At 46.4% G+C, this 12,139-nt stretch overlaps 1 protein-coding gene across 1 annotated transcript in view; it reads left to right on the top strand.

The window, feature by feature from the left end:
- LOC125704441 (receptor-type tyrosine-protein phosphatase delta-like) overlaps positions 1–12,139 on the top strand; it is a 362,466-nt gene that overhangs the window by 315,766 nt on the left and 34,561 nt on the right. The window contains 8 exon segments of the mRNA XM_048969994.1: positions 103–129; positions 1,071–1,188; positions 2,005–2,592; positions 2,947–3,047; positions 3,687–3,943; positions 5,184–5,277; positions 8,298–8,507; positions 10,041–10,201. Coding sequence (XP_048825951.1) covers positions 103–129; positions 1,071–1,188; positions 2,005–2,592; positions 2,947–3,047; positions 3,687–3,943; positions 5,184–5,277; positions 8,298–8,507; positions 10,041–10,201 — 1,556 coding nt within the window.

Below are 12,139 nucleotides of genomic sequence, written 5' to 3'. Positions count from 1 at the left end.
ATGCCACAGCCAAACGGCGCCACCCTGTATTTTCACACTGTGTAGTTGACTTTACTTAGGCCTGTTTTCTCTCCTTGCTCTCCCCATCCTCATCGTAATCAGTGGGAGTATGACGATCCAATTGAACATGTGAGTAAATAAACCTCGTACTTCCAATCGACTGTAATAGCTGTTTGACTGCACTCTATAACTATGCATGGCTGAATTTTTTCAAGTATAAGTTAAAATGTTTTGCTTCTTTTATAGTGGCTTATATTTTATTTACCCATCTATCCCTCAATCTGTCTTCTACTCCCATGTCCTGGTCAGGGCTGCAGGGGGGAGGGGTTTCTGCTTCATTCATACTTCCACTTGCTTGTTTTGGACTTTTCAGTCGCCAATTCTGAGACTTTGATTAACGGTTGACTAACATATTGGCTTCCTTTTCAATAATACATTAAAGAAAAGACATCGCAGTAGTTTAGAAGCATTTTCATCGCTATTAAATGCATGGATTTGCCACGTTACTGTAGCAATTACACGTCCAAGGCTACGGCACTATAATTATTTTAAAACATTTCACTGTGACACCGTGACATAAAATGTAAGCCGGTGTTGGGTTGGATGTTGTAGCCTTTGGATGGGAATGAATGGCCTCACTGTTAAGCCAGTTGACATTACGCTCAAGTCACTTGTTTGAAGTGAGGTCATGTGGCCGGCCACTGTCCCCTCTGATCTCATGGCCTTGGCTGATGCAAGGAGCCCTATAAGCGGTTTTTAAAAATAATTCTGCCAATTACTCACTTTTGAGGGAAGGATTTCTCTCTAACTCCACTGTGATCTAACACCATTCCTGTCTTTTAAGTATCCAAAAGCCTGGAGCGAAACATAGTAGCAGTCTTATGAAAGCACCCAATATATTCTCAGATGCTCATTTTTTTTGACATGGGATTGCTTTTCTACATCTGTTATTGAAAGATTTCATTTTCCCTCCAGTGCACTTGGCGAGACGGGGGTCTGGGTGGGAAAGTTCTCCATTCTTCTCTTGACATGGTTCAGTGAAGATCCTCTCTTTGCCATTCTGTCTCCAGGAGATGGTCCTTACAGACCTACAGGCTGAAACAACATACTCTGTTGCCGTGGCAGCGTACACCACGAAAGGGGACGGTGCGCGCAGCAAGCCGAAGCTGGTGTCCACGACCGGCGCTGGTAAACCCATTACCCATTATTCACTGTTGTACCGAGCTGTGCCATATGTTTCCGATCACCAGAAATGCACCGCGGCGATTTGTAAACGCGTGAAATTGCATGTACTGCAACACAAAGCAGACCTTTGCCCCAGAGCCATTAGATGTGAAAACTCCTAATTGCCTGCTCGCTTAGGAGAGCCATTGTAATTCTGCTCACCTATCAGCTTGACTGGACTGTGTGCCTCAGTTGAATACCTCATGAAGGAGTTATTTGTGTGTAAATCAGGTGGAATGGTATTATTTTTCTTTTGTCTTTAAACTCCTAAATTGTATATAATAATTTATATGACTATCCATATTTTATAATACATATAAATATTATATCTGGTGTCTCATTCCAAACCATCATGTCAGGTCACGCGAGAGGAGTTATAAGGAAGGGTTCTCCAGGAAGGCCGTTTGTTGTGTTTAGAGTGACCACCTACTACATGTCAGGGGAGACGCTGTGAGCTACTTCAGGTTTTACAAACTACTTTAAAACCGAAAGGCTCCTGTGCTCGGCTAATTAGTTCAGATATTCTCGTGCTTTGACTCGTTTGTTTTCTTGACGCTCGTTTTTCTTCTGTGCTTAAGTGAAATTTGGGTCCTAGCTTATGGTGTCCCGCCTGACATGGATTAGATGGCCACCTTAGTTGGATTTCAGATGAATCTCACATAATTCATTTTAAGGCTTCGCTAAAATGGAGTCTAGCGTGAGTCACGTATGCACTGAAGCTCTGCGTTAAGGGCTATTTGTGGAGTTTCCCCTGGAATGTTGTGACCTCTTCCCTTCCAGTTCCAGAGAAGCCAAAGCTCATGGTGAGCCCAACCAACATGGGCACGGCCCTCCTCCAATGGCACCCACCGACGCTGACGCACGGCCCCCTGCAGGGCTACCGGCTGCGCTTCGGCCGCAAGGACGTCGAGCCGCTCACGGTCATCGAGTTCCCCGAGAGGGAGAACCACTACACTACCAGGGAGATCCACAAAGGCGCCTCCTACACTTTCCGTCTGTCTGCCCGCAACAAAGTTGGCTTCGGCGAAGAAACGGTGAAGGAGATCTCCACCCCGGAGGACCTGCCCAATGGGTACCCTCGGGGCATCAGGACTGAGAGCACCACGGCCACCACCATCCAGGTTAGCTGGGTGCCACTGGAGCTCAGTGAGCGAAATGGCAACATCATCAAGTACGCCCTGCAGTACAAAGACATCAACAGCCCCAGGAGTCCCACGGAGCTCTTCATCACTGCCCCAGAGTCCACCATCACCTTGGATGGCCTGAAGGCCGATACCACATATGATATCAAAATGTGCGCGTTCACCAGCAAGGGCCCCGGTCCCTATAGCCCCAGTGTCCAGTTCAGGACACAGCCTCTGGATCAAGGTAGGAGCTCCTCCCTCCAAGCAATCTCAACGAATCACCTAGGTTTGGAGGCGGGGCATTCATCTTTGTGTGTATGTAGCTACAGTCACAGTTAATAAGGTACAGTATTTTTGTAGCCATCGCCCCAATCTGGCCACAGGGCGTAAACGCGAGGTGAGTAAAGAGGGTCGCTGCCTGGTAACAGGTAAGGTAAACGATGGGACGCGGCCTCTTAAAGTCACAGTACCTTAAGCTTCTGATGGTCAGGTACGTAAGCTTCCCTTACGGTTTCCACAAGGCAGGGGCTGCACAGGCGTGGAGGTTTCGAGGGGGGGTCTTTGATGTATCTAAATCATCTGCATTGCCTTTTTTTAGCAGTGTTTGCAAAAAATTTTCACGTGAAAGCTGCCATGAAGACGTCGGTTCTGCTAACATGGGAGATTCCGGAAAGCTACAATCCTGCCCAACCTTTCACCGTAAGCGTGATTCCATGACCAAGCATGCGTCTAATTCTGTACGATTCAATCCATCTCTCATCTGACGACTAAATATAACTGCAGTGCAGTACAGGATCATGGAGAAATATTCTTATGTTCAGTGTTTTAGCCACACTGTCTCGTTATTACATGATATGTAGACCAAATAGTATTAGTGCGTTAAATATCGTCTGGTTGCCTAATTCCACAGTAACGTTTTAATTCGGCGGTTAGGAGAGGAATTCAGCAGTGACAGAATCTGTATGGCGTGTATATTCCGTGTTGAGCACATGACTGCATATTACATTTAAAAGTATGGAGGTCTCAACATGCGTTCCATTAATTGGGTGTGACATGACAAAATTATCTATAAAAGATGGTGATATGCTCTTGGGGAAAAACACCTTATATTTTGTAATTTAACGCTTTCAGATTTTATTTGTGACGTGACAGATGTGGTGTATATGGAGATGCAGTTTTGTGCAAAGCATTCGGAGGGAATGTATATCACTAATGTGATGCAAATTTCATTGTTGTATGATGACCCAGAAAGACTGTAGGTAAAATAATGCGTAAGCGTAGCCATGCGTGCTAAGTGGCTAAAGCTAATGTTGATGACGCCGTCCGCCGTGTCCGCAGATCCTCTATGACAATGGGCAGAGCGTGGAGGTGGACGGCAAGCTGACCCAGAAGCTCATCACCAACCTGCAGCCCGAGACGCAGTACTCCTTCCTGCTGACGAACCGCGGGAACAGTGCCGGCGGGCTGCAGCACCGCGTGTCCACCATGACGGCGCCGGACGTGCTGCGCACCAAGCCCTACCTGGTCAGCAAGACCAACTCGGACGGCATGGTGACGGTGGAGCTACCATCAGTGCAGACTACCGAGAAAGTCAGGTGAGGGCGGCGGGCATCATGCAGAATTTTCTGTCATTTTCATAATGACGTTGGGCTTCATACACAGAGCAGAAGCAGGAATCGAACCCCAGCATTGAATGCATGTAAGAACAGTGCTACCTACTGTCTATTACTTCGATCAGAAGGTCATTGGCTCAAATCCCATCACTGGCAGAGTGATTTTGCCCTTGCGCCCTTGTCCGATTCTGCTGAATTCTATATCAATTTCCTGTGTGTATCTACAGTAGAATAATCAGCATAAGTATGTGTTACCTGTGGAAAGTTGACATTTTTTTACAGGTAAGACTTACTGATGCTGATTCTGCTTTCTGTTCATTCTTCTACTGTGCACAAGTTCCACATTTTCTGAGAACCTCTCCACCTGCTCGCGTTTTTGTTTTGCAAGAATTTCCAGCCGACCCCAGTTCCCCACTGAAGAAATCCACCAATTCACACAGAGTAATGGGTCGTTAGAGTCGCCCACGGCTGGTAAACGTCGACCGAAGACGGTCTTTGAGTGTGAGCCACTACTTCAAAACAGATTCCGGTTTGATCCTCGCAACCACCTCGGAGTGGCGTGTTCGCGGCCCCCGCCGGGGGCCGGACTCATTAGCTTCACGTTACCTTGCAGTATTAACTCCGAGACCCGACCACCTGCACAGCACTCAGCCAGGGGTCCGAAGGCAGCTGGGGTCATTATCTTAATGTGTCCCAACACTCAGGAATGCCTTCCGTTTCATCTCACTTAGAGATGCCTAATTATCCTGGGTGGCTGTGGCGAGGAGCGACAGGCCTCTCAAGTCTGCTGATCACGCTTCAGTTAAATCTAAACCCGAAGGGAAAGAAACCATTGTAATGAAATAAAAATCGCCATGAATTTCCTTGCTCACTAGTCATATTTGTTATTTAGCTGTTTTCCCATTCCTGCAGTCTCTGGGCAAAAACCAGAGATGAAAAGAAAAGCGTTGGTAATAATCTAGGACAATGTTTCTCAACCCCGTCCCCAGGGTCTGCCAGACAGTCCACATTTTTGGTCACTCTCAGCTCCAAAGACACCTGTGCCAGACATTCTCTGCTCTTTAGTGGCTGAGAGCTGGGAGGGAGCAAAAATATGAACTATTTGGGGGGCTTCCCGCGGACCGGCTTGAGAAAAACTGGTCTAGCAGATTAGGAAACATGGTTCTGTGCCTGGGACAGCACTGAGCTGGTATTTCTGTGTGTGCCCCCATCTGGTCCGCAGGGGATACTACATCGTGGTGGTTCCCCTGAAGAAGCAGCGCACTGGGAAGTTCCTCAAGCCCTGGGACAGCCCTGACGAGATGAATCTGGATGAGGTACGCAGGCCGCCGGCTTTTTATGTCCATACCATGCCAGGGGGGTGGCAGAGGGTGAATTCAGAGCTGACAGAAGTAACCCCCCCGGATCGGCCTTGTGGAATGAGCGTGTTAATGGCCGGGGGGCCCCGCTACCCCATCCTCGTTTGCATGGATATGAAGCGGGATTTTGAATTCTCATCATGCAGGAAACATGTCAGCCCCGCTAACAGTAGCAATAACCATAGGGTCCATTAGCGCCGCCCTGGAGGGTCTCCCTATTTAGGGCTTAACAGCTGCAGTTTATTTAACTTTTTTTTTTTCTAAGCGTGACGATGAGCTGCACCTTCAGTTATATAGTCTGTCACGCAACACTTAGAACTCTTGCACCAGGAAATACTTCATAGAGTTCAGGATCTCCTAGGAGATGCATCAGCTCCTGAGATGTTCTCCAGCGGCACCATACATTTTCAGCAGCACTCTAGCATCCAGCTGTCTGCCCCTGTTCAGCACATTTCACGCAGTCTCTATGGTCACTGGCGCGGCAGACTTAGAGGCCAGTTAATCCACCGTCCACACGGGGAGGAGAATTTTAATAAAGGACAACCCATGAAGCGTTGATCTGTGTAATGGTTTTGTTAGGGACGTCGCTTGAATTATTAATATCTGTCTCTGAAAGGTGTTCTTTGTTCAGCCTGACTTGTAATGCCCTCATGTTCCTGTAATAACAACACACACCAGTGGCACGAGCAATATTCGCAGGGATGTTAGCAAGATCCTGCAAGTCGAATGGGAGATATATCTGCATTGTTCAGAAGATCTTTTGGAAACAACACTGCCGTATTATTGTCTAATTACCAGTCTTTAGACTGTATCATCTACCTCCCTGACATGAATACCAAGGCTGCCTTCAGACTGCCATGAACCATTTCACACCATTCTTCCCAGTGGAAGCCGTGCTGTATTTTGCCAGTTGTCGCAGAGAAGTCAAGCATGTCTTGGCTGGCTACTGCAGTATCACTTCCTGCAGCCTGTTAAGGAGTCTGCAGACTGCCACTGGCTAGCAGAGAGAGCATTAATTCCCAGCAGTCAGTAGTACTCTTGTGTGACCTGCCTTGCCTAAAAAAAGCGATTATCCAGCAAGATATATATGGATGAAGTGCACTACCCAGCTAGGGTCCAGGCAGACTAGAGGTCAGATCCGCTGTGGACCCGGTGTTGGCCGTTAAATTATTTATGACATATGTGCATTCTTACTAACATCCACACTTGTTCTCTTTCACACAAGCCGTGAATACCTCTGCCAAGGATCCCTGCAGTGATACACAGCTGAGTGCTGTGGCCTTTCCTAACCCTTGGAAGTTCAGGTCCAGAGAGTACAAATCCAGACCAAGATTTTGTTTCAACCAACCAGTTGCGTATAAAGAGTCACAGTCACAGAGTACTCAACTGACTGGTTGAAACAAAACCTTGGTGTGGATTTGTACTTTCTGGACTGGGACTTCCACCGCTGGCTGTCCTTCCCCTTCTGCGATGACAATGCCGTGTTTACAGGAATCCATCAAGCTTTATGATGACCCACTTGCGTCTTGTAGGTATTCGTGAAACTCAGCCACTCAATATCTAAGGCTATTTCAGTTTTTTGAGAATAGTATGGCTCCGTGATGATGTTGTAGGGCGGTGAACGACCAGTTAAGGTTAAAGAAGCAGCTCATCTTGACCTGGATCCATTTTTCGTTTAGTTTGCTGTATAAATAGAACCAGGAACTAAGTCTATCTCATCCGACTTTCAAGAAAATGGGTGAAACAAACCACAAATATCCCTCGGTGTGTATGTGCAGTAGCGGTCTCGGCGGGAGGGGGGGGAGATGTTTTATGTGTTTCGCCATGATTATGGCAATATCAGCCGACCGCAGAGGAAAGTTCAGACCTTTTTTGCCCTTTTAAGTGCAATGGAGGGTCAGGCAGCAGCAGCAGGGCGAAATTGATTAAAATTACAGTCGCAGCAGTGTCACACTTGCCAAGTATACTCAGGGATAAAAAAAAAAAAAAGCACAAAGATGAGATAGCTGACATTCCTGATAACTGGAGAATGTAACACGTGGTGGGATTGGGCTGGGGGGGGGGGGGGGGGGGATCTGTGCAGGAGGGCTGAGCTGTTTGGTGTTTCTCAAGCTGTAAGCATTCTGCATAATAGCATAGCTTTTCTGCATCGCTAACCCCAGCTCATATAATTTATGGCAGTACCGATGCGTACATTTAGACATATGGGGAGTGGAATCAAATTTTGTCTTTGATCTATTGGTGCTGGAGTAATTTCTGTACACCTTGCCATTATTGGCAACAGTTAATGGGCTAAATTATGTGTGTTTACAGCTTCTGACTTCCAGTAAAGTGAATCTACGTATGGGTGCATCAATCTTAGATTTCCTAGCTAGTTGTGTTGGGAATTATGTTGTTGATGTCATACTAATGTGTTGTAATGTTTTCTAGACGGGTATGATTGTGGTTAGCACTGTTGCGTCCCACCTTCAGGGCGGGGGCTTTGGGTCCCACCACCGCTCTCTGTGTGGGGTTTGCATGCTTTCCCTGTGGTGCTTGGATTTGCTTTAGGCACTTCAGTTTTCTCTCACAGTCCAAAGGCATAAAATTAGACAGATTGGTGTCTCTAAATCCGCGTGTCTGAGGACTGTGCGACCGTCCAAGGCGTGCCTTGTGCTTCCTGGAATAGGCTCTGGACTTCTTGTGATCCTGCAGATTGCAGAACCTGGACAGTGACTAGAAGATGGATGGATGGATGTTTTTAAAAGAACAAAGGCTTTCAAGGCTATGAAAAAAATACTTTACCACTATTAATTTACTCATACATTTCCCTTTTTTGTTGCTGGAGGGTGCATGAATCATGATCTTTTACGCAGGATGACAAAGTAACGCACAGCTCTTACAGCAGGGTGTCTGATTTGGGAGCGGGTGTAACGTGTGTGAATCCCCCTCCCCCGTGGTGCCTGCACTGACTGCTGCGATGCTGTGCCTTCACTCAGCTGCTCAAAGAGATTAACAGAACCAGCCGAAGCCTTCGCTTCAGGAGGGAGCTGGAGCCCAAAGCTTACATCGCCGCCTACTTCAAAGAGCTTCCCTCCGAGTTCACCCTGGGAGACGCCAAGATGTACGGCGACTTTGAAAACAAGCCGCTCCAGAGTGGACAGGAGTACATTTTCTTCGTCTTGGCCGTCCTCGACATGTCTGACCATGTGAGTGACATTGTCTTCCGGTCCCATCGAGGCAGCGGGTTCTTTGATCGGGTCAGGTGGGGCATACAGATGCAGACAAAGCTGTTGGAGGAAGAGGTCGGCCCATGCCCCCACTGTGCTGACAGCATGGCTGTTTAACTCAGTGGTTCTGGAAGCAGAATGGTGGAGTGCATTAATCAGGCATGACTTCACTTTATCAGGTTGGGGAGGGGGGTGGGGGGGGGGGGTGCTCTTCACTTCCAGAGTCAGGACTTCATATCCAGACCTTCACTTTGTGTGTGAGGGGCAAGCGAGTTCTCTGTTTGCACGTTTGTCTTGATTTTCGGAGTGTTCCCCAGTTTGAATTGTGTCTGTAAATTACACAATGTGTGTGTGTGTCGGTGGGGGGGTGGGGGGAGGGTGGTTATGTGTAGATTATATAGTGGCAGAGGCAGAAAGTTCAGGTTCAGAAAGTACAAATCCAGACCAAGGTATTTTATTTCTGTTCTGGGGGGCATTTTTTCATTCTCCACAAAGGGAAATTCAATTTTATAAAAAAAAAAAAATCTGTGACTGCAATCAAAAAAACTAAAAATGCCTTTGTTTGGTTACTTATGACTAAGATTAGGGCTTGGGTGGGGTTAAGGTCATCAGGTTGGGTTTAGGGATTTTCCCATAGAAATAATTGGATTGAATGGACGGTCCTCACAAAGATTTAAAAAAAATGTGTGTGTGTGTGTGTATGTGTGTGTCTGTGTGTGTGTCCATCCTGTGACAGACAAGCATCCTATCCAGGGTGTCCCCTGCCTGATGCAGTTATGGATATAACTTGCATGATGGCTGTCATTTTCCAAAGCATCATCAGAAATGATATATGTTCGGTATTCCTGGAGAACATTTATTCTTACTTTGTAGTTGTTTGTCATCAGCTGGATTTCCATTTTAATGTATTTATACATATGGGATTTAGTGTGGTAGTGTTGTTTGTCTAAGGCAGGGGTGGGTAATCTTACCCAGAAAGGGCCATTCTGTGTGTCGGTGCTTGCCGCAACTCGCTAATTACTGTAGATTACTAATTAGACAACTTATTGGCTGAAGTGTCCTCACACCTGGGTTTGAACAGCTGACCTAAAGGTTATCCCACAAACCTGCATACACACCGGCCCTTTGCGGGTAAGATTGGCCATCCCTGTTTAAAAGGCATCTATAGGTCACACATCCATCTTTAACATTTTTTTATTGCTTTGATATTATTATTGTTTATTTTGTTCCTTCATTCATTCATTCATTCACTCATTCATACCATTTATGTGCAATTCTCTTGCCTCCATCATAGCTTTAATTTGAAACATTCCGATATTACATTTACATTGTGTGTTAATCTTTTCATACCTTGGGTTATTTTCTGCACTCTGTCTCTGTACTTCATCTATTTATGCTGCACCATAGTCTCAGGGAATGTTATTTCATGCCACCATATGCACTGTACTGAATTTGGTTGGTGTGACAGTAAAGGCCCGCTGGATGTGACTTTACCTATCTCCCCCTCCCCAGACTATGTATGCCACCAGCCCCTATTCGGACCCCGTGGTGTCCGCCGACAATGACCCGCAGCCCATCATCGACGAAGAGGAGGGGCTCATCTGGGTGGTGGGCCCGGTGCTGGCCGTCGTCTTCATCATCTGCATCGTCATCGCCATCCTTCTGTACAAGAGGTAGGAGAGGAAATGGGGAAGAGCACCTATGAGCACAGGTAGCCTAGTATTAATAACCTTCCATCGCCCCCCTGCCGCGGGGGCTGTGAACTGGAAGCAGCGGGTACTGGAACATCACCCCCTTATGTATGGAGGAGTAACTGCATGTTGTCTCTGCTCTGAAAAGAAAAACAGACGACGTAAAAGTGAGGCAGTTATTACAGGCTTTTTAAGGTCGTTATCCTTCTGCTAGAAGTGAACCTTCTGGTATTTCTGGCATCTAAATGATCAGTCAACTGTCATCTTCGTTAAAATGCCAATTTAGTCGAGAGAAAATAATCATTCCAATAGCAGCCTTTATGAGAGGAACAGCTGTAGACTAACAATAGATGTCCTGAAGATTTAATTGCCAGCAAATTTGCAGTACGCCAGTTAAGTCAGTCTCACCAGTGTGTTCACATGTGAGTGGGGGATATTTAACCAGGGGTGTAGTTAGGGGGTATTTCACCTGTCAGGATTAATTAGAAAATTATATCATGGTACCCCATGGACTAGCAGCAATTATGTGCTAGTTGCGATGGATGCAAAAATGCCCGAGTAATAGAAATAGCTAATAAAATATATCAAAGGAGTACTTTGTAAACCACTTATTAATCTTATAGAAAGGTGTACAGTCATGTGACAACCTTTAAAAAAAACATTCAAGGGTGCTGGACAAACATTGGTAATTGCAGATTTTTGTATAGCTTAGCACCTCACACAGAGCTTTGAAATCATTTTAATGCACTTATTTCATCACACGAGAACCCTAACTGCTACTACAAGCACCATCTGACTGTTTTTGCATAGGATCTATATTTTTCGAAACTCCAAAAGGAAACACAGCAGTTTTTTTTTCATCATTTTGCATCATGGCTTGAAGTCGTACAGCGAGTTGTAGTGTTGCCAAAACATTTATTTAATGGTCTAGAACAGGGATGTCAAAAAACTGTAGTCCTGGGGGGCCGGAGCCCAGCACATTTTTGGGTTTCCCTTCACTTAACACACCTGATTCAACTCCTTGCACCTTCTTATGCTAATTACCACACAGCTCTTGAGCTGCATCATTTGAGATGGAACAGGGAAAGAACTAAGCTGGACAGGGCTCCAATCCAGTATCAAACTCCCATCCTGTAGGTTAGCACTGCTGCCTCAAAGCCAGAAGGTCCTGGGTTCGATCCCAGATCCTTTCTGTTTGGAGTCTGCGCGCTCTCCCCGTGTTCGCGTGGGTTTTTGCCAGGGGCTCCGGTTTCCTCCCACAGGCCAATAGCATGCAGGAGAGGTTGATTGGTGAGTCTCAATTGGCACCCTGCAGTGTGTTGGTTCCCGGCCCAGGGTTTGTTCCCGCCTGTACCCATTGATCCCGGGATAGGCTCCAGTCCCCCCTGCGACCCCAGTTGGGATTGAGCGGTTTCATAAAATGGATGGATTTAAAAATGCTTAGACAAAGGTCTTGCCGTCACTCTTCGGGGTCTGCGGTGACATGGCAGTGAGGACTGGTGAGGTGGCCGAGGCAAAAGAAAATAAAACATGAAGAAATTAATTTCTCATTTTCACCATAGATGTCCATTTCCCTTGTGCACTTTAATGCCTCATCAACTATAATACCCATTCTATTAAAATTATGGACTGGGCAATGCTGAATGGAGAATTACAAGATACTGCAGCTAGAGAAACACAATTAATTTTCTGAAATGGAAAGAGAGAAGGGAATGTAATTATATATCAGTGGAAGCCATTCCAGTCTCCCCGGCGGAGTGACACATCCAGCGGCTCCACCAAGCAAGAGCATGCCGAAGCGAAACGTGTCATTTCCGGGTAAACAACCTTCCCTCAGGTGCTGAATAGAGAGCTTGGTTCTGCATTTTCAGGAAGATCTAGCAGCTCTGGGACTTTTAAGGATATCTGCAGTGCACACAG

Source organism: Brienomyrus brachyistius, chromosome 12 (assembly GCF_023856365.1).
Source record: "Brienomyrus brachyistius isolate T26 chromosome 12, BBRACH_0.4, whole genome shotgun sequence".
Taxonomy (NCBI): Eukaryota; Metazoa; Chordata; class Actinopteri; order Osteoglossiformes; family Mormyridae; genus Brienomyrus; species Brienomyrus brachyistius.
This window is presented reverse-complemented; position numbering and strand designations above follow the sequence as displayed.